Source organism: Solanum verrucosum, unplaced genomic scaffold (assembly GCF_900185275.1).
Source record: "Solanum verrucosum unplaced genomic scaffold, falcon-dt-bn FXZP01000268.1, whole genome shotgun sequence".
In the NCBI taxonomy this organism is placed as follows: domain Eukaryota; kingdom Viridiplantae; phylum Streptophyta; class Magnoliopsida; order Solanales; family Solanaceae; genus Solanum; species Solanum verrucosum.
In genome coordinates this window covers 3,502,716-3,524,405 of record NW_026019957.1, presented here as the reverse complement: position 1 = coordinate 3,524,405, position 21,690 = coordinate 3,502,716, and the positions used below count along the sequence as shown (strand labels likewise).

General features: G+C 34.8%; 3 protein-coding genes and 1 pseudogene across 3 annotated transcripts in view; 1 reads left to right on the top strand and 3 right to left on the bottom strand.

The window, feature by feature from the left end:
- LOC125814442 (anaphase-promoting complex subunit 13) overlaps positions 1-21,690 on the bottom strand; it is a 171,865-nt gene that overhangs the window by 149,969 nt on the left and 206 nt on the right. The window lies entirely within an intron of this gene.
- LOC125814363 (B3 domain-containing protein REM9-like) lies at positions 2,099-4,090 on the bottom strand. Its single transcript, XM_049493822.1, has 4 exons — positions 4,025-4,090; positions 3,567-3,885; positions 2,709-2,854; positions 2,099-2,464 (listed from the first exon to the last, which is right to left on the bottom strand). The coding sequence occupies exons 1-4, from the start codon at positions 4,088-4,090 to the stop codon at positions 2,099-2,101; spliced, it is 897 nt and encodes a 298-aa protein (XP_049349779.1).
- Positions 5,491-19,242, top strand: LOC125814400 (protein KAKU4). Its single transcript, XM_049493848.1, has 11 exons — positions 5,491-5,784; positions 8,528-8,583; positions 11,429-11,505; positions 13,781-13,860; positions 13,994-14,106; positions 14,980-15,159; positions 16,697-16,949; positions 17,066-17,145; positions 17,311-17,389; positions 18,549-18,636; positions 18,714-19,242. The coding sequence occupies exons 1-11, from the start codon at positions 5,532-5,534 to the stop codon at positions 19,030-19,032; spliced, it is 1,578 nt and encodes a 525-aa protein (XP_049349805.1). The 5' UTR covers positions 5,491-5,531; the 3' UTR covers positions 19,033-19,242.
- Positions 19,211-21,346, bottom strand: LOC125814444 (cytoplasmic 60S subunit biogenesis factor REI1 homolog 1-like; annotated as a pseudogene).

Below are 21,690 nucleotides of genomic sequence, written 5' to 3'. Positions count from 1 at the left end.
TAGTTTATACAACCACGACCAAGCCATACTGAGTCATCGATGCCTGTACAAAAGCTGGCTAGTCAGTCATTACTTCCAAGTCTCACTCATTTACTTACCTTACATGAAGATTTTGCAGAAACATTGTACATAGGTTTTGAAGTATAAATACCAAACATTGGATCAACCAATTTGTATTTTTAATAGTGAACTTGCTTCATTACTGTTCCTCGCTCTTTGCAACCTTTCCAGAATATTTGCCTGCAAAACATCATTTTATATTACACTGTCGGAGCATAGAACTTAATCTTGACAACAGAACATTACTACATTAGAACTAAAAGAACACTTACAATGGAATTGTGCTATAGGCATTTCCCCATTCTTTATGAGTTCAAACTTGTAAGCATCTCCTACTCGGAGTCCATTTTCTGCTCTGAATTTTGGCCATCCGCGTATAATTCCAAAATGACGTCCAGCTCTCCCAATCCACACTGACCAACATCTTTGTGCTTCATCTTTCAGAACCATCTCACACTTTCTATTCATCAATCCATTTGACTTCACAAAATCCAATGGAAGATGCTACCATAAAATTTATTCAGTTGAGTCGATTAAGTTACCGTTGTATTTTTTTTTTAAAAAAAGGACTACAACAAAAAGAGTCCAAGTCCTAGACACTCAACAGAAGTTGCCAACATTATTGTATATAATTAACTTCAACCTTAACAAAATTTAGTTCAATAACTTACCAAAAATGCCCTTGTGGAGCAATAAGGTTTAACGGTTGAACTAAAAGAAGGATGGTGATCATCACCAGAAGTCGAAGTAACTACTTGTGCATTGAGAAGACTCATATTTGAGGGTTTTTTCATAATGTCTGCTTATTAAGAAAAACATAGCAAAAGAAAGAAAACTTGATAAGGAAGTGTAAAATTAGGATAAAAAGGAAGATATAACATATATAAAATTTTCGAAAATTAGCAGGGGACGCTTTCTAAATATGGACCTTTCATGAACTCTTTTTCAAATTCCAAATCATTTTGGAAGGAAAAAAACAGAATAACAACTACTACTACTACTACTATACCTTAATGCAAACTCAAATTACGGTCTGATATATGAATCCTCACTGAGGATGTCGCTCTATTTAGAAAAAATAGAACAACAACTAATACTACTATACAATGGCATAGTCAAAATTTTCATTAAGAGGTTCAAAATATGAAAAGTAAACACACAAAGAAGTCAAAGGGGCTCAAAATCTACTATAAATATAAAATAATAATTTAAACCTATATAAACAGTGTAATTTTTCGCCTATGAACCCCGTTCACCCTACCTAGCCTTGCCCCTGCTACTATGCCTTGATCCAAACTCAAATTGTGGTCGGAGAAATGAATCCTCACTGAGGATGTCGCTCTATTAAGAAAAACAGAATAACAACAACTAGTACTACTATGCCTTCATCCAAACTCAGATTGTGGTTACCGATGTACGAATTTTCACTGAGGATGTCACTCTAATTAGAAAAACAGAATAACAACAACTAGTACTACAACTGTGCCTAAATACAAACTCAAACTGTGGTCTGATGTGAATCCTCAGTGAGGATGTCGCTCGATTAAGAAAAAGAGAATATGATATCAAAATAAAGTTTACTGGTTTGGAATTGAACTTGACTATATTCTAAAACTCACAATTATATATTTTTAACTATCAGCCCCCCTGATCAGTGACTTTGATATTGATTTTCAGCATAATCGGTAAATACCGTTTTCAAGCTGCATTCTTGAGTGAATACATACAGCAAACTGCACTTAAGCACTATTCTACTAACATGAAGAAGTAGCTAAAAGGTACCGCATAATCGAAAAGAAATAACAATCATATATAACACTTCTATTTGATCACATGAAAAACACATTACATAGATAGATTATAAGTAGCAAAGGATGTAACAACTACTATATTGATCGAAACAAGTGATATGAAATACAAACAGAAACAGTTTAAGTAATGGAATTACACCCATTTTTTTGTTTTATTAGGTGAAAATGGTTTACACACTTGAGAAAACGTACCAAGAAAAAAAAAGATTCAATCCAAGACGTAATACTTATATAAACAACACAGAATAATACACATATATGACAATGAAAAAGATCATTATCAAAGACTTAATTAAGAGATTGGTTACATGAGAAAACTTGCCTTGAAACTTCTGCAATGGAACTTTTCGATAAGTAACTTGAAATTTCCATATTGGTATTTCTCCATTAGTAACGACCTCAAACATTATGCAATCTCCCTTCTTTAAGCAATTATCAGCAAAGAATTTGGTCCGCCCGCATCCAATGATAGAGGTTCGAGTTTTAGAAGAACTTAGCTTTACATTCCACGACCTTTGTCTTTCATCTCTTATAATCAAATCAGACTTCTTATTGGCGAGGCCATTTGCATATGTGAATTGTCGAGGAAGGTGCTAACATGGTGTATACAAAGAAAAAAAAATAACAAAAGGAATTTAGTTTACATACATTGACAATGTAAACGTTTTTATAATGCTAGTCTAGTTTAACATGTGATTACAAATTAGTTATCATTTTTACCATGTAATTAGTAACTAATTAATGGTTATCATAGCTTCTAATTATCTAATATGTGGCCTGATTGTGTAACACATTCACTTGAAGAGTTTGCAAGTAATAATGAATTTTGAAACTTACCAAATAACCTCGCGACAAGCAATATTCTCTAATAGTGCATTCAATTTGAGAATGACCAAAAGACTTGTGATGAGTAGCAGCTTTTACATGGGAAGAAGCCTTTTTTGACGACTTGATCTTGCGCCATGGTCTTTCTGTTGCATCCTCTGGAAATTAAATATGACAATTGTACTTGAGAAAATCAGCAACATTTAAATAATAACCAACATACTTTTTGGCTAATTTGGAATTAGTTTTTTCTTACAAAATAATCATCATTTGGTTTATGTAGTTTCCATTACAAGTTGCATGAAAATAATTTCCATAAATAATACATTTTTTCCTTTTTTGGCAAGTCTTTAGTTCTAAGTTTCCACGTATGTGTTTAAGACCATGAGATTAAAGAACATTTTGGTTCATTCTACCCATCCCACAAGATTCAAAAGTCTTGTTACTTTCTTAAATTTGTGTCAAGACAAAAAATAAGACAAACAAATCAAAACAGAGAGAGTAATTTTTAATATAAGCAAGTTGAGACTTATGCTATGATCTAAGGGAATTAACTTGCAAAAATCATCAAGTATAAATCAATGGACTCTAAAGATGTTACCTTTACACCAACAATATACCCAGTGAAATCCCACAATGTGAGGTTTGATGAGGATATAGTGTATGCAAACCTTATATCTGCCTCTTGAAGGTAGAGATACTGTTTCCGAAGGACTCTGGACTCAAGTAAACAAATCAAAGTAGTAATGAAAAAAAAAATAGCAAATTAAAGCAGTCCAGAGCATATATGCAAGAAAATTGTAAAATCACAACACAACAAGGTGCGATCACCTAAACACAATAAACACCAGATGACAACAAAGATGTTACCTTTGGATTTAAATTTCTTGGAAATCTCTTCACTTGTATGATCTCCTCCTCCTCCTCCTCCTTCCTCCATATACTCTACATATTCTCTATCACAATGAGTTGAATCAAATATGGAAACCTCAAATTCCATGTTCCCTTCATGTCTAAACATCAATATATCTCCCAATTTCAAACCTTGTTGTTCTACAAATTCAACCCAACCCACTTCGAATCGATGTCCATTCACCTTCATAGGCCACTTATAGCCACCCCTTTTCAATATTGCATGTTCAACATTGTCATTTCCCTTCAAATACTTCAAGAAACCTATAGGAATTTTCTACAATATACAACATAAACTTGCCCTAATTAATTAAATAAATACTACAGTACCTTAGTGAAAATCATGAATTCGCCGCTATTGCATGTAACATAAGGTAAATAAAGGAAAGATGAGAAAGGCAAAAAGGATGACTTACAAGACCATTCTTGAAACCTGGTTGAATAGGTTTGAAGAAATGAGGTTTTTTTGGAGGGATTTTCATGGCAGCCAAAAATGATCTATGTCTTGACAGATTAACAATGCATGACAATTTTTTTTTTTATAAGGAGCTATAGAGTCGCCATCAATAAGAGAAAAATGACGCACACATTGGGACAAAGCAAATAGTTCAAATTGCAATAATTAAAGCAAATATTTATATGTAGTCATTTTAGATTCTACCTACATTAAGAAACTAAGTAAGTTTATTATTCTACTCTTATTTAATGTTTTTTTGAAGTCAAGTTTTCAATTATTGAACATGAATTAATTTATTTTGGTTAAGTAATTTGACCAATGGACATGAATTATTTACTTAGTTTTTCTATGTCGGACAAATGTATATATTTTCAAGGTTAATAACTCACAAGGGTAAAATAGGAAGAATAATGTTGTTTATGCATTAATTTTGTGAAATTAAATAAATTATTCATTTTAGTTAATACTATTATCTTTGGTTTAATTTATGCAATTTAGTTTGTATCGGTATAAAGTTTTTTTTAAAAAAATAATTTTTTTCTTTTACTTTATTTGAAATCAATATTTGATCATAAAATTTTTGATGATATCTTTTAAGTTAATATTTGAAATTTGAAAAATATCCAAAATCTTGTTTCACTCTTAATACTTTTACTATATTTTTCTTTTAATTTTTTAATTTTTAATTTAATAGAAAAAACTCCATTTTTTAAATCATATTTTATGGGCTTTTTAAAAAAGTACTTTTAAGCAATAAAATATTATTTGTAAAAATTATAATCAAACACAACTCCATCTTCAATTTCAACTTCTATAAAAATTTCAAATAAAGCGAAAAAATATTATAATAATAAATAATAGCTCGTATATGAAATCTAATCTATTATATTAAGAAACTATTTATTTTGAAATATTACTCTTCTAGAACAAATTTGAGTGGCAAAAGGTGGAGGATTTATGACTTAGGTCGCAGGTTCAAGTTCCACACCTTGCAGAGCGAAACCTGGTATTTAAGTGGAGAATGGTAGATGGGCGGACTCATTATCCACCGAGTTTAGAAGACTGTGATTGGTCCAAAGACCGACGAATCACAAACGAATTTTTCGGTTATAAAAAAAACAAATTTGATCATACCACATAAATTAATCAATTTGCATGAACTTACTAGTTTTTAACTATTCGAGGTATATATAAACCATATAAATAGAAACTCAAATTTTGAAATATTTTTTTTATAAAAAATGACCAAACACAACATTAGCTTAAAACATTCCAAATAAAATATCATAATTAAACACCTACTTAATTGTTTCTAAAAAAAAAAAAAACTGCAAAACAGATCACATGAAACAAAAGAACCAGAAAAATGCAACTTCTTTTTGAATAAACACAGAAAACCGAATAAAAAAGGCCCCTTTTTTTCTTCTTCAAGTTTTTAGCGTCACTCTCTGTGAAAAAATATCGCCATGGATTCTCGTTCTGGAGGAAAAATTGTAACTAACAGGCGAAAGAGATACGCCGTTGGTCCATATGACCGTCCACAACAACCACCACCGGCAGCGGCGGCGGAAGAACCGTTTCTCAAAAGCCCTAATTGGCTCACTGGACATGTTTTTCCGGCGACACGTACGATTCTCTCCGGTGCCGCTAAGATTCTGACTTCTGTCTTCAATTCCGACTCTTCTTCTTCGTCTTCGTCAGGCAGCGATTCCATGTTTGGTACTCTTCTTCAAATCTCACTCCTTTTTTTGTGTGTGAGAGATCTAGAAAGTGATAAATTACGAAATTACCACTCATTGCTCATCTCAAAGTGGTGATTTTTAAAATGCCTTTGGTTGATGTTTGTTTGAGTATTAAGTAAAAAAAAAAACTCTCTTTTCATGTTTTTTTTTTTTGTGCAAATTAAGTTTGTAGGTTGCTTTTAATTTATTTTTTCTTCTAAAAATACTGACTTTTAATGGAAATGTTATAGTACAGGCTAGGTGATTTCAGTTTTCTTTTTGATTGCGTGTCATTGGAGTTTAGGATATTTTAGTTTAGTAAGAATGTGAGGTATATTTTTTGAAATTTCAGAGGGGGAGAGAGGTTGAGATAATTAAAGTTGGTTTTATGGATGTAGTTTCTGTCAGATACTGTTCATTTGATGGTTATTTTTGGTAAGTACTATTGAATTGATAATTAAATGCTTTGGAGTATAAATGGTTTAATGCAAGTACATTATTGAAGTACTTATTAAGTACCATACTCCTCATTTACAATTAGGAGTTAGACTAGTTATGATGAAGATTTGTTGAGCCTGTTATTTTGTATTTGATTCTGATATGAATTTGAATGACCCGAATCTAACATAATGTGTTGAGGATTGTTTATGAGATCCTGTAACCTAGAGGCAAATGCGTGATAATTGAAGCGGGGAAGCCAACTGAACCCGCTTTTTTTGGGGGATGGGGGAAGTAGAATTTATGTATGTAATTTGTTTTTGAAAAAGATAAATATAGTATGTGTAGTAAAGGTTACAACCACTTGATAGTTGATATCTCTTGATGTCATACTTATACCACACGAGTGAGGCTGCTTGTATAAAAGTTTCCCCCCTTTGCCTTGTAGCCTTTGATTTTATATTATTACTTTATATTATTTTCTAGAAGGAAAGCCAAAATAAGATAAAGATAAGTACAAAATATTGCAATGCAGGGGGTGGTTTGGTAATATGATTTCTAAATACCACTTTAGTGGTAAGTTACCAAGTTTCAAAAAAAAAAATACCACTTTAGTGGTACAAACATACTGCAATTCAGAACATGCTGTTTTAGGGGCGAGATGCATCTAAAATATAATTAATAGTAATATAACAAAAAAAAACATATTGCAATTCATTTGAGTTTGGCAGATGCGCGTTCACTGAAGCTGGTTCAACTGAATTAGCTTTGCTTGGAACAAATTGCTAATTGCAGATGTGGATTGTATTAAAAAATAAAGTTGCACTATGTTGTAAAAAATAAAAATAAAACAAACAGAAAAAAAATTGAAGTTGCAGTATATGTTGTAAAGGTTGTAATCATTGATGTCTGTCTAAACATTTGCATAAAATATTAAAATTGTATTGTGTTCTCAAAAAAAAGTGTGCAGTCTTAAACAGATGCGTTGAGACGTGTTATCCCCCCCCCCTCTCCCCCCAACCCCCACCTCCACTCACACACAAAAAGAAAGAAGTAGAAGGCAAATCTCGCCTATTATACCTGGTGCAGCCTTTAGTTTTAGTGATAATTAATTCAAAGTTACTAGTCAGAGTGTGAGAGTTAGGCGTAGCATTGGAATTGATAAGTAGGCTTGTACATATCCAGTGCATGGCTAGTTGCATTGCTCTTCTTTGCAGACTCCAGCACTTGGAACTTGAGAACTCCCTTGGATTTTTTTCTGCAACTGGTTGATATGTATTCCTCAGCATAAAGCATTAAGGACATGTGGGACACCATCAAAAGTGTTAGATACATAAAAAGAAGAGGAAATACTTACAAGGTTCTTAATAAATCTACCAAATGGTCTAAATCCTCTAGTCCTACTACATTATACCAAAAGTATACTATACAATGTCAGTTTACTTTCTGAATGAAATTGGATCTATCTTCAAAGCACCTCCCATTTCTTTCTCTCCAAACTGTTCACCAGATGCATTGTGGGATTATCCTCCACCACTTCCTTTGACTCTTGCTACCTCCTCTTTTCATCTGACAACTTCGCACGTTTGCAGTATGTTCAGGCATAGTCCAACTTGTCTCTGTTATGTTGAGGAATAAGGACCACAGTTGTGCTGTGAATGTGCAATGTTAAAACAGATGATTATTGGTTTCATTTGTTTCTTTGCACAGGAAACATCTGGAAACTATGATGGCCACCTTTTTCTTCAAGACTTCTTGTGCCAGACATGCTCTCTTAGTCACCAACCAAGTGAAGCATTTAACCTTGGTTGGAGCTGGACACTTCCATAGGTTTCTCCATAGTTTTGGCTACCCTCCATTCTGCACCAAGTCTTCCATTCTATATGCCTTGTTAACAGGGAATTGTCCATCAGTATTGTGTCTCTATCTCAAAGTATCTTGCTCAACATTAGTGCCAATGAAATCACCAATCTTACTTAACAGAGCAGACACTCTTTCAATCTCCCAGTCATTTAGCATTCTCCTGAAGGATAAGTACCAGCCCTGTAGCAAAGAAACAGAAAGGGGACATCCTTGGATTCTTTATGCAGTCTTGGCACATGTAGCAAAGAATACCTTATTCAAGCTTTAAATAAATAAAGCTCTCTTGTACCGATACTATTAGCTATCTCTTTGACATTATAATATTAATTTCATCTAGGTGTGAGCTCAAATATTATGGTGGCCAATGAAACTATTTTGTTATAGCATGCTCTCATTTTTATTTTGTTTTTCTAATAGCTTACATCTGGCTTTTATTGTAGAGGATGATGACAGAGAAGAGAATGATATTTGCTCGGAAGTGGATGAGTTAAACAAGGTAATATATCCCATCTGATTATGTTATTAATTTTTAAGCATTAGGAATCAATTGATTTTGTGATTTAGTACCATGATTCTCCCTGTGATACCAATTTGTTCATCTGGAATATGAAAGTTATCAGTAGTATATCAGATAGGCTTTCCTTCTATGGGATATAGTTGGTCCGTTTTAAAGATATAATTAAGTAAATAAAAGCTATGTTGTATGGACTCTTCAAAATCCTTGCTGCACCCATGTCAACTTGACCTGATGTGGCCCTGAGATCCACACCGGATTTGGTCTACTCATCGTGGGTGCTTTGATTACATGTATAGCCGAGAAGTATACATTGATTGGGTAATTGGTTGGATTTTGTAGGTTTATGTTATAGATATATATAGTTATATAATATGAGTATGAGAATGCTATGGCCTATGCTATTACGAGATGTCTTATGAATAAAATATTAGATGTCTATAAAGAATTAAATTTTATTAGCTTTAATTCAGTAACTTTAAAATATATACTGTATATATGTCACAACTCACAATATAAATTTATTGCCTGCATCCCAACATTTGTATCCATACCCCAAATCCTAAAAGTTGTGTTATGAAGATTCAACCTCTAGATTTGCACTCGTATCGGGTACCCACACCCGAGTGTGTGCGACATAGAATAAAAGTGTGATCTCTCTAGCAACTTAAACTTTTTGATGAGTTGGTCTCAAACTTCAACATGTTATCATAGTAGCCAAAGGTCCCAGGTTCTCGAGCCTCACTGCCACCTATTATTAAAAAATTCACGTGTTATGCCCGTTAAAAAATTCAAGTTTGTAGGGGGGGAGGGGGGCGCATTGAAGATATAATTAAGTAAATAAAAGTGTGTTATCTCTAACAACAAAAGTTTTTTGATGAAACGGACACACAATTTAACAATTTGGATGCAACCAGAGGTAGCACAAAGATGCAAGGGGACTGTAAAAACAACAATAGACTTCCACACGAAGGTCCTTATATGGAATGCCGAAAATATCGGTAAAGTCGTTAATGGTTGACACTGTCATCTGCCCTATGTCCAAATGAGAGAGAGAGAGAGAGAACTTTTCCACTTTTTAGTTTTGAACTGTATGTCCTTAAGGAGATAAATACTTCTCTTTTGGAAGATGGAAAGATCATCGTCATAATCCAATATTCCAACTTACTCATGTACAACCTTTATTTATTTTGTATTCCGTCATTAGTGGTAAAGAAAATCAAAAACTAGTCATGAATTTGCTATATGTAGGGTCTCAACGGAGAAAGATAGTATTCTCCGGTGGAGTGGAACTAGGTGACCAACCCCCCATATCCACACCTTTTCTTTATATTTTTTATAAGGAACTATGTGACTAACCCTTTGTTCAAAGGAAGCATATGAAAAAGCTACTTTCAATAAAACATAGCTAAGGAAGTGGCAGATGGATGCTTGCAATGAGTGAATGGTTGTCAGAAGTGATGACATACTCATTTAGGGAAAATAAGCTGAAAAAAGACTCAATTCATTGATTTTGGTAAGATGTTTGGTGCGGAGAATTGGCCTCCAATGAAGCATATCCACATATAAATGGCATCACGAAAAACAGGTATATTGTGGTAACAAGTTTCCTCACTAGGAATAAAACTAACAACTTGTGAATCTAGGATTCAGGAGAACTTTCCAAGCTTGGGAGCTAGACAGTTGAACTATTTTTTCGTACAGATTTGTGATCATTCATAAATTTATCGCGGGAGAAAGTTGGTTGATTTACAGAGGGTCAAAAAGTGAAATTTTCATTGGACCATTTCTTGGTTCCATGTTGACCTTCTCGGTATTGTTTCAATTTTATTGGATGTTTCCCGAAGAGACCTAAAAAATAAAATTTTCTTGGTAAAATCTTTTCATGTGTGGTTACAGATGGAAGGATATAGCGTGCCTATGTGTTAATTGTTAAGGAGAACTTGTGCCTTGATGAATATCTATTGCATGGTGTTCAAAAATGGAAAGTCATCCTAACGATCAATCAACTTAGATATATGAATACTCTGTATGCATTGCACTCAATTTAGGCCAATTTTATTTTTTACTGAATAATTTGTCTCCTTAAGGAAGTTAGAGGTTCTCTAGTCCTTGACTTATCCTTGCATGGGCTTAGAAGTCTTTAAACTGGAACAAAAATAAATTCTCAGTAAATACTACCCTTTTTGTAAGTGTAACCGGAACAAGTCAACCTTAGGTTGCAACTAATTGGTGTTGTCTAAATGAATCCTTTTCCCCCGATCTCCATTATGTTCTATTCTTAGCCAATTTCATAGTGATTCCAAGAGATCATATGTATTTTAAGATAATTTCCTTACATATGATTTTAGGTTTACCTTGTCCCAACACCTTCCATTATCATATTGTCGTGTGTATGAATGCTAACATTATTTAGAGGAAACTCTTGTTGTAAGTCGCTTCTTATGCAAAAAATACAAAAACAAAAAACAAGGAGGTTGTTCCCCCTGCCCCCTCCCACCCAAATTGAAGAGGATGAACTAGGCAAGGAAGGAAGTGTGGATCTAGTTGCAACATGTCTTTTATGGTGAATTTGGGAAGTAAGAAATAGAAGGGCTTTTGAAGGAGTCTAGAGCACATCATGGGCACCTAAAAGGTCCCTTTTGTCATCAGGGTATTGTTGTGGATAAGGAATGTACCACTTCATGAAGTTGGGATAGATACTCTGGAGCTCAAAATGAAAAGATTTAAACTTTTGAGCTCCAACTTGGTGTAGTATGAATAAATTACTCTTGAAGTATCAAAAAAGAAATTTATGTATTCTTTTGAGCTTCTCTTTTGTGTGTAGCATCCTCAATTACGTGGAGAGAGAAGTCAAACCAAGCACCTAATTGAGCAACTACTTATGCAGGAGACATTTTCAAGGTTAGTTGCAAAACTTTCATTTATTTATGCTGAAATTTTGTTTCATAGTGTTTAAGTGATATTTCTTGTATGTGACAGGAGACTTGTGTCTTATCGATGCTGTTATTTTTTATGTTTTTTCCACGTCTCATTTCTTTGTGGATATCCAACTATTCTTAAATCTTAACTTTATATTTAGCATTTGCATGTAGTGTGATATCTGTCTCGATTTGTTTGCATTTTATCAATTCATTGGGCTTGCCTGCTCCCTTTCGTGCGTCTTTAGTCCTTTCTAAGTTTTGCTAACATTTAAAACTTTTCACCCTGATGTAGTTTGTATAATTCTCCAGGAAAAGGACAATATGAATTTCAGATTTTGGACTGTTTCATGATTTATAATTTATCCTCATGAATTGAATTTTCGTTTTCTTTAGTGTTTTTAGCAGAGGGAGGGTAATTTTTTCTGAGATTTTATCGTTAGGCTTTTATTTTTTAGTTGTAAATGCAATTTGATGGAAATGCTGGGTGTCATTTGTCTTTTTTTTGGGTTGAGGAACAACATAATATGTTTATTGATTAGCCATTTTTAATATTATTTCAGTAATAGGTATCTATTTCAATATATAAACGGTTCGCAATGCCTCAAATTCATAGGAACAAGTCAATACAGAATGTTCAAAGCTGAATAACTATTGCACTTGACACTCAAGGGATCCAGCAGTGATTGAAAAATACACAAGCACACAGATACATGCATGCACACGTTCAGTTACAACCTACCATTTAAAAAATAGGAGGAATAGTCTTTCAAATTGTATGGATGTTGAATGTATGCACTGCTAATCTTGAAATGAAAAAATATTTATGATAACTTAATGAAGTCTCGACTAAAAACTGATTTATGATCACTTAATGAAGAATCCGGGACCTTTGCTTGCTCCTGAATTAGATTCTTATCAACACCCATTAACTGAATCAGGCCCGCACGTGAGGGGGCGTGTTGATGGGATAACTAAAAAAATAATGTTCTCTCTAACAACTGAAGATTTTAGATGAGATAGTCACACACTTCAATATGAGAAGAAATTGACATTGGGCCTAACTCAACCCCAAAAGCTAGCTCATGAGATGAAGATTGTCCAAGACCATATAAAGAAATCAATTTTCCTCTCACAACTGACGTGAGACTTCAATAACCCTTCGCAGTCCCAAGACTTAACATTTGGAGCATCGACAATAATATGGGGGCCCATCATCAAGAATAAGCTAAGAATTGGGATGAATTTGACACTGATACCATGAGAAGAAATAGATATTGGGCCTAACTAAACCTGCTCATGAGTAAAGATTGCCCAAGACCATACAAAGAGATCAATTTTTCCCTCCCACAACCGATGTGGGACTTCAACGTCGTCTATGATACTACTAATTGTAGAATAGTGTCGAGCATTTTGAGGTTGAGTGAACAGTAAATCTTTTTCTTCTTTGGGTCAAGAACAGTATATTACTACCTCAGGAAACTAATTCTGCCTTCTTCTGTCTGTGTCCAAATTCTAAAGTTATCTTTACACATACAAAGAGAGAGAGAGAGAGAGAGAGAGAGAGAGATCAATGAGTAGAAACAGGTCTTTGCTGCTAGCAATTTGGAAGAAAAGGTCTACACTCAATACTAGTAGGTGAGAGAAAAAATGGAATTCATATTTAGTACATATGACAAGCGATCCAACTTGATAAGGCAGGTAAGGCTTACTCAATAGCTAACTGTGTCCGTCATATCAATACCAGATGTGCTCATGTAATATTGGTGATTCCCGTCTTTACTTTGGATATGGTGGTAGTCGAAGCTATTTCCTTGTACTTCCCTGGAATCCTGGGTGTCGGTGTATTTCAAGCTGAGGAGCACTCCCATTGGAAAACTCAGTCATCCCTTTGCATTTTCAATTGTGAAGTGGTGCAGTTAGCTTATTTTTTCTTCTTTTTATGTATGCATGCCTATGTTTTGCTTGTCTTTTATGTATGCATCCTATCTTTTTCATATTAAGAGACTGTCAATTTCCCTCTTTTATGCTTGTCTTCAATATTGTAGTTTTCTTTGTAGTTGTATTTGGATTGGATACTGCTGTGACTTGGTGAATCTTGAACAAAAAATTAAGTAGGGCTTTGACTCTTTGACAGCCAGATGACATGCATGTGTATCGAAAGAGCAAGATATGATGTTTGTCTGTAAATGCAAAAAAAGGGGACAAAAGAAATATAATGTTTCTTTCTGAACCTAGTTATACTATTAACTTTGCAGGGAGGAGCGTGACCAGTTAGTAACGATCATCAACTCAAGGGTTGTGGATTCTTCATCACTTGAAGGGAAAGACAGTTTGGGTTTGCACTCGACACTACCTGATCAAACAATTGCAGATGATAATAACTTAATGAATCTATCATGTGGTTATAGCTTGTGTTCTTCCTGCAAAATGTTTGCATAAAGCTGAATAGTCTTCTATGTTTCATTCAGATACGTTGGACCACAGTAGTCAAGCAATTATAGAAGCGAGGAAATGGTTAGAGGAAAAGAGAGATGGACTCCATTCAGATAATACTCTCGGAGGTGTAAGCTCTGTAGTTAATGTAAGTAACTCGTTTTATCTGTCTCTGGAGTTCTCTAAGTGATGGTTTCATTAGATATCTTACAACCAGAATCCCTCTATCCACATGGTTTACATTAATTTACAACATAATGATCTCCCAGCTTTATCAATTTGAAGTTGTTTGCATGGTACTTTTGATATTTTTCCCTTAATTGGCTTGGATGTCTTCTTTTAGTCTCTTGACCAGATCTGTCTCCTCTCTTTCACATACCTAAGTTTATTTTTCCTTGAGTTTCCACGTACTTTAAAGATTGGATCTCATTGTTAGTTGACTCCTCATTAGAGACTGCACCACCATTAATAACCAGGCTGTTTATGTGATTATATTTTTGATGTGCATCTGCCATTTTCTGGAAAAACTTTGTATTATTGTCACCCTGCTCAAACCAATTGCTTCTTAATTTTTGCCTCCAAAATCTGTCCTCGAGTTCAGAAGATCCTCCTTTCCTATTTTACTATATCTAATTTATGGGCCAATTTTGGGCCCGCTCTCCTTATTATACGGGATGAATTTGTCGAGTACTTTTTGTCTGTATTACATTAGTTCCTTCATTTATATTGTACCGTTTCTTAAAAAAGTCATTTTAATGTTGTCAAATTTGATTGTGGAAACTTGAACCATGAGAGTGTTTTTCCTAATTGATCTGAATTAGATGCCTAGTTTATATGTATTTTATCTATAATATTATTTCTACCTCGAACTTTCAATCCTTCTTTTTCTATAAGGAGCTTTATGGTGCTACTAGTGTTTCTCATGTAATATTTTGTCAGCACAATGACACATATTTTACTGCTTTCAGCTATGTGATACCGAAATATAGCTATGTAAAAATGTTTATTGATGCTCTTATAGGTGGATGATACTTTTGGCTCACCTGTAGAAATGGCCAAGTCATATATGAAGGTTCGTCCACCGTGGGCATCCCCTGCTGTTGATAATAGTGGACTTAGAACCCCCTCACAAATGAAGGCAAAGCTTTTTGACGAAGAAGCTCCATATTCTGTCAGTGGTGATTCTCTGTCTTCCTTGAAGGTATTGAAAATTTCTATTTTGCTTTTATTACAGCCTGTTCACTTTCATTTCAAGCCTTTGAGGATGTACACTCCTATTTTGTCGAACGGTGGTTGAACCTTAGTTTTCTAAGATTATACAACGATGTCTACAATTAGCACTAGAAGCTTTGATGATTCAGAGTGCCAAAAGTTGGTAGTTTTCAGATAGAAAAAACTTATTTAGCAAAGTAATAAATTGGAGACCAGGCTACTTTCTTGCTAAAAAATGTCCAAAAAGGGAAGACAGAGAAGAAAGGTTGCCTAGATGCATATCAGCTTGCCTTACTTGCTATCTCAAACTTAATCTTGATTGTGCCCACACTGTGTTTCAATCAAACGAATGTGCTTCTTGACTTTGCTTAACAGGTGTGCTTAATCTACAAAAGATACTTGCCAAAGAATGTTGCTGTGAGAAATAAAAGCACGAGAAAAATATTATCGAGAATGCTTTTACTACTATTTTTTTAGAACTCTATTTATACCTATATTTACATAATATATTATATATATTTTCCAATATACATGAACTATCTACATTGCAAAAGTTTCAAACTGACGAGATGATGAAAATTACAAAGCAGCCATGCACATGTTGATCTTTGGAATTTGATATGTACAATTGGGTTGTTTAATATTATGAAGGGATCTTATTGCCTTGCAATGGTTTGATAAATTTATAACTTTTGAAAGAATTAAGCTCTTGGACTTGGATCTACTTATGAGAAGTCGTTTACATTAGATCAAATTGTTATCAATCAAATATTAAAGAGCATTGCCAAGGTTACACCGTTACAAACTAAAGGTTGTAAACTAAAGAAATGAAATAAATTCTAAAGCAGCCATGCACGAGTTCATCCATGTAGTTCGATATGTGCACGTGGTTTAGAGGACATTGATATGGGATCTACTGACTTGCATCCAGTTGATAAACTTAGAACTGTGCAAGAAACAAGCTGGTTGATGCTTTGACTTAAGATCTACCCTTATAGCAACATATTAACTTGAAATGTTATCATTCTAATAATAAAAAAGGGTTAGTTGTTGTGAAATTTATTCCTCTCAACTTGATTAGTGCAACTTCATAACAGAGACTTGATATATCAAACAGTTTACCAAGTGACTAGTCCTTATCTTTGCATGTTTGGTTGTTCCATCACTAGTCTCACTTTTGGTGCATGTGTTATTTTAATTTTCTAAATAGGTAGAATACTTCTGTTTACTCCTCTTGGCAATTCCTCAGAATACTGAATTAAATATTATGTCATGTTTCATTTATCAAAAAAATAAAAATAATAATAATAATGTTTCATATGTGTGTGTGTGTGTCATGTTTCAAGCTGTACCTTTGATCACACTTCATCATTTTAGTGATTTGAAGGAGCTCTGTATTCTTAAACTTAGTTAGGCATTTCATGTCAAGGATGTTGAACAGCTACTTAGTAGTACTAAATCCATTTACTTTATCAATTTTCTGTTCTTTGCTGTCTTCTGATATATGTTTTTCTGCTGGATCACAGAAAAAAAGTTCTTATGCATCTGGGTCATGGAATATTCATGAGGAAATACGAAAAGTCCGGTCAAAAGCCACAGAAGATATGTTACGTGCCCACCCTTCCAAGGAAACTGACTACCAATTACGTTTGGTAGAACGCAAAGCAGAGCCAAAATCTGCAGTTGGTGATTTAACAGGAACCAGTACCGCGGAGAAGATAAATGACTCAAGTTCTTTGAGACTTGCTAAACTGTCAGATGTACCCATTAAGTGGTCAGGTGTGTTGTGCTCTAATCTGGCCTCTTAGACTGGTCTTATGGTGTTGTCTTGGTTTAATTTGTCTTCTGCTGTAAATTGCTAGTTTTCTGTAGAAACCTCATTTTTTCTCTTTCAGATGTGGAAATAACACAAGATGGTGGAGAAACTGAGAATGGGCCTTTAAATGCTGCCTCTTCTATTCAGCTGCAAGATCAGGTAACCGTTTGTTTTAGGGATTTCAGTACTTTATTCATCATTTGGCACATTTGGACTAAAAAAGATAGCATTTCAATATGGACAATAAGATGTTGAGTTTACTTATGTACTTATTTTTGAGAAATAACTTATGTACGTCTGTCCTCATACTGTTCAAACTTACAGGCAGTTTGGGTTGGTGAGCAAGCTTCTCGTGAATCTTACATGCATACTGGTTCAGTTTTCCCCTCTGAGCACAATGATGGTACTTGACGCCATTCTTTAAGATTTTTTCTGTTTGTTTTATGTTGTGAAGCTAATTTGCAGTAATGGGTTCAGAATTAAACTTATTACTACTTACCAATACACAAATATATGAAGTTGGCCGAGTGACATGTAATTCATATTTGATCATCTGGACAATACAAAATTGTTGCCTTCTATTACCTGGTCAGATAGGAGTTGAAAGTTGACTTACTAGGTATGTGGGTTTATCTTTTAAATGGTCTGATAGAGACGTAAACAAAGATGGAGGCATTTGATACTTCCCTAGTGTCTTCGAAGGTGGAAGTTTGTTTCTTGGCTTCCTATCTCCTAAGCAGTTCTCATGTCAGGCCAATGGTGGATATAAATCAGGGACCACAAATCACAGCCATGATAGTGACAATATTAGTCTGTTGATTGGGGGAGTAAGGAGGATATGTGAGAGAGAACCATGGTGACTGCAACGGTGTAACCAATGGCAGGCCTAGAATGGTCAGGATGGCACATGGAGGAATACAAATTTGAATTCATCCTATATCTTATGTAGTTCTGACTTATGGGTGTAATGGAACTAGATGCAAACCAGGAAAACTTGTGACCAATGTGGTGTAATGGAGTCTGATATCTGGTTTAGTTTAGAGCTATTTTGAACCCTAGTGCTCGACAAGTTGGTAATTTTGTGACGCTTTGTAAACTTGACAAACAAATCCAGCTCTTAGTTTGAACCCTGCATTGATCGTCAAGTTTACAAAGCTGCTTGACTGACAGGCTCCACTAGCATTTGGCTACCATTACTGGTGGATGATCTAGGCTGAGTCTACAGATGTTTAGCACTTCTCACATAGTGTGAACTATAGTTCTAGATTTAATATATCTTCTTGTAAAACATGTTCGTCCAATACTAAAATAGCTTGTGTATCATGTGCGAGATTAGTAATGAGTCTCAATTCACATTTGTTCCTCCATTGCTCTTTCTTGTGATTATGGCAGCGTGTATAGTTGGATAATTATGTCCTAAAATATGCAAGTGACATTTGTTATATGCGGTTTTCTGTCTCTCTTTTTTCCATATGATCTGCGGGGTTGGGTTAACTGCTGATATCTCTCTCCATTATGACCAATTTAATTTCTCTTATATTTACCCATTTTTACAAGTTCAGGTCTTCATATAACTGCCTCTGACGCACATGAAGTGACTCGACCAAATTTAGCCCCAAGTTCTAATGGATATACATCATTAGATGCTAGGTAAAAGAATGAATGATAAAGCTCTTCAATTTTTCTGGAGCTCGAATCCCAATAATGCTGGTTTTCCCCCTCGATAGTTTGTCTGCAGGTCAAAGTAGAGGACAAAACGACTCACACATTGGTGATGAGAAGCCAAAACCAGGAACATCAAGTCAGGACAAGTCGACTAAATCTCACCAAGTAGCGGATAAGTGTGAATTTCTTAGCGAATCTGCTGTGGATGTACCAGACATGAATGAAACAATAGAGAGTCCTGCTGCTTCCATTCCTAGTGAAGATATGTCGCAGGAGGAACCAGTCTTGGCACGTGACTTGGCAAAGAACGGGAAAGTTGTGAAGCAACAAGGAAAGAGACCGGTGAGAAATGTTCGAAAGACCACCAGAGCAAAGAGGTAAGTGATGATATATGTAGACCAGGCAGTCTGTAGACCTGAAATTGTTGTATATTAGCTTTACTAAAAGAAGAAATTTAAGCTATTGTAGGAGGATCCTTGATTCATCTTTCCCTTCTTTTTTTCGAAAGACCACGTTGTGTAGTATTTATTCGTAAGTTCATGTAGGAGACTTCACCACTCTCTATCTCATTATAAATTTGAGGTTTTTAAACCTTTTGGCCTTGTCTATTTATTTTTCTGGGTTGGGGGTGTGTGGTTACCAAACATTCATACATAGTTAAGAGGCATGTTTATGTATTATGCCTTTCGGAAACTATACACACTAATAAATATTATAACACTCGTAGGAAATATTGCAAGATAATCCATAGGGAAGAGACTAATATGGTATATTTTTAGGGAGGTTTCGAATAACATTGCTTTTCCTGCCAATCCCAGAGTGCATAGCATCCAGACCACATCTATTCATGGCCTTCAACACCTTCATTTTAACGTTGTGCTCCCTCGATTACACGGTTGCTAGGCTCATGCTTCGATCCCTGAGATGAGAAAACGAATGTTGGCTCAAACGACTAAATATTAGTTGCCATCGTGTGTCATGTAACGAGTCAAATTCGTACCTTGAAGCTTAAAGCAGAGCTTATAGCTGTATCATTAGTGCGCGTAGGCCTTGGTTTCTGGCGATAATATCTCAAAAACTCTCTTGAACCGATTGATTTAACAGACAATCGATCATCGGTTCTTGTTGTTATTATGAGTTCAGATCCACCACTTCCTAGTTCTACATTGTTGTTAAAATCTTCAGACGAAACAAGCTGCTTTCCAGTTGCATCCACATAGCTAGAATATGAAAAAAATACAGATCTTAGTAAAGGATAACAACAAAATTTACCTGCATGATGATGTTCTTAACCATCTGCGGTTCAAACTTTAATAAAGTTCCCATTGGGAACAACCTCTCCATCTCTACGAGGTAGGGATAAGGTCTGTGTACACTCTACCCTCTCCAAAGCTAAGACCTCACTTGTGAGATTACATTGGATATGTTGTTGTTCAAGCTTAAAAAATATAGGTTGCATCTATCTTCTGCTCAAATGTACATTAGAAGCTATCAAATCACCAAGCATACCTGCTGCTATAGTCGTAAAACTCTTCTAATTCCGCCTCTTCATCGTCACCACCATCACCATAATGCACTTTGCAATGATTTTTTGCATCCATATGCTTCCGAACTGCTTCCAAACTACTAAAAGGACGACATCTATCGTTGCAATACAGACACATATAATCCCTTCTAACCTGAGGACGTAAAGAGCAATTTTTACTGTGTTATTTAAACGGACTTGAAGATCATACAAGAAAAACGAAACCTAGAGTATTACCTTGAGACCAAGGTAGGTGAGGAAGCCTTCAGGATCCTTCAAATACTCGATATCAGGTATGAAGAACCCGTGCTTCTTGTGCATATGAACCACACAGTTTTCTACTGTATCTTGTTCCAAATCACACATGAAACAACAACGCGGATCCAACTCATCAACATTGTTACCTTCATCATCCATAACACCATTACTAGTACTACTTCCATTCATCTTTAGTTGTCTCAATGAGTCATTGTCTTCACACGCGATCTCTTCCTCTTGATCAACCTCCTCCCACTCGCTCTCATCCCTTCCACTAATAACGCTATTCTCATCGTGATGATGACCTGTCTCTTGTGAAGCTCGTGCTAAGTGAGTTTTAGATTTCAGATGTTGAGCATAAGCTTTAAAGCTTCTATATTCTTTGCCACAATGTACACAACTATATAGCAATGGAGTTTCTTCTGCAAGTGCAGACTGTCTGGCTACAAAGAGTGCCTCATTCAATCCAGGAACTCCAGCAACCTGAAATAAATACCAAAGAAACAGAACAATGAACTCTAATCCATTCCACAATCATGTAGCACTTAGTTTAAGTTTGACTGGAAATTTGCGCGTAGAATCTTCAAAATGAAATTTATATATTTGTAAACTACGTAAAAAGTACTATAAGTCACAATAATTGATAATTAAAAATAACTAAAAGATAGGAGTATATAAAAAAATTATGGTAAAAGATAGACCTGTTTGAATCTCGAAATCCAAAGGGATGGAGGGAGTAATGTTTATGCAATAAAATTCATTTTTACTTTCCAAAAACACAAAAAAGGGTAAATTTAGCTGTTTACCTTGCGTTTAAGATTATAAGTGTGCCATTCTGATTTGTAATGAATTTTTTTGCTCATTTTCGTCAAAAAATTCCTTATTACAACAGTTACAAATTAAACTCTTCATTTTTCTTCTTTTTCTTCTTCTTTGTTTGATTCAAAATTGGGTCTGTAGGTTTCTGTATATATAAAGGCAGCAGATTAAGGGCTTGTTTGGCGGCAAAGTCAAAGAAATATATGTTTTGACCAAATGCTGTCACAAGCACAGACGTAAGCAAATTTGAAAAATACTTGGGACTCAAGGAATACTTGGAGCCCAAGGATGACTAATTTGATACTCCCTTCATCTCGTTTTATACAAGTTAGTTTAACTTAGATACAGAGTTTAAGAAAGAAAGAAAGATTTTTAAATTCATGATCGAAAATGAGTGATAAACGTTTGTGTGGTTATAAATCATTTTATTAAGAGTA

Bases quoted from the DNA above. Each gene is read 5' to 3' on its own strand.
- LOC125814400 (XM_049493848.1), top strand. From the start codon at position 5,532: ATGGATTCTCGTTCTGGAGGAAAAATTGTAACTAACAGGCGAAAGAGA. The intron at 13,861-13,993 runs GTTTGCACTCGA...TGTTTCATTCAG, and splicing joins TGAAGGGAAAGACAGTTTGG to ATACGTTGGACCACAGTAGT. The intron at 18,637-18,713 runs GTAAAAGAATGA...CCCCCTCGATAG, and splicing joins TATACATCATTAGATGCTAG to TTTGTCTGCAGGTCAAAGTA.
- LOC125814363 (XM_049493822.1), bottom strand. From the start codon at position 4,090: ATGAAAATCCCTCCAAAAAAACCTCATTTCTTCAAACCTATTCAACCA. The intron at 3,886-4,024 runs GTAAGTCATCCT...TGTATATTGTAG, and splicing joins CAGGTTTCAAGAATGGTCTT to AAAATTCCTATAGGTTTCTT. The intron at 2,855-3,566 runs GTAACATCTTTG...TTTAATTTCCAG, and splicing joins CAAGAAATTTAAATCCAAAG to AGGATGCAACAGAAAGACCA.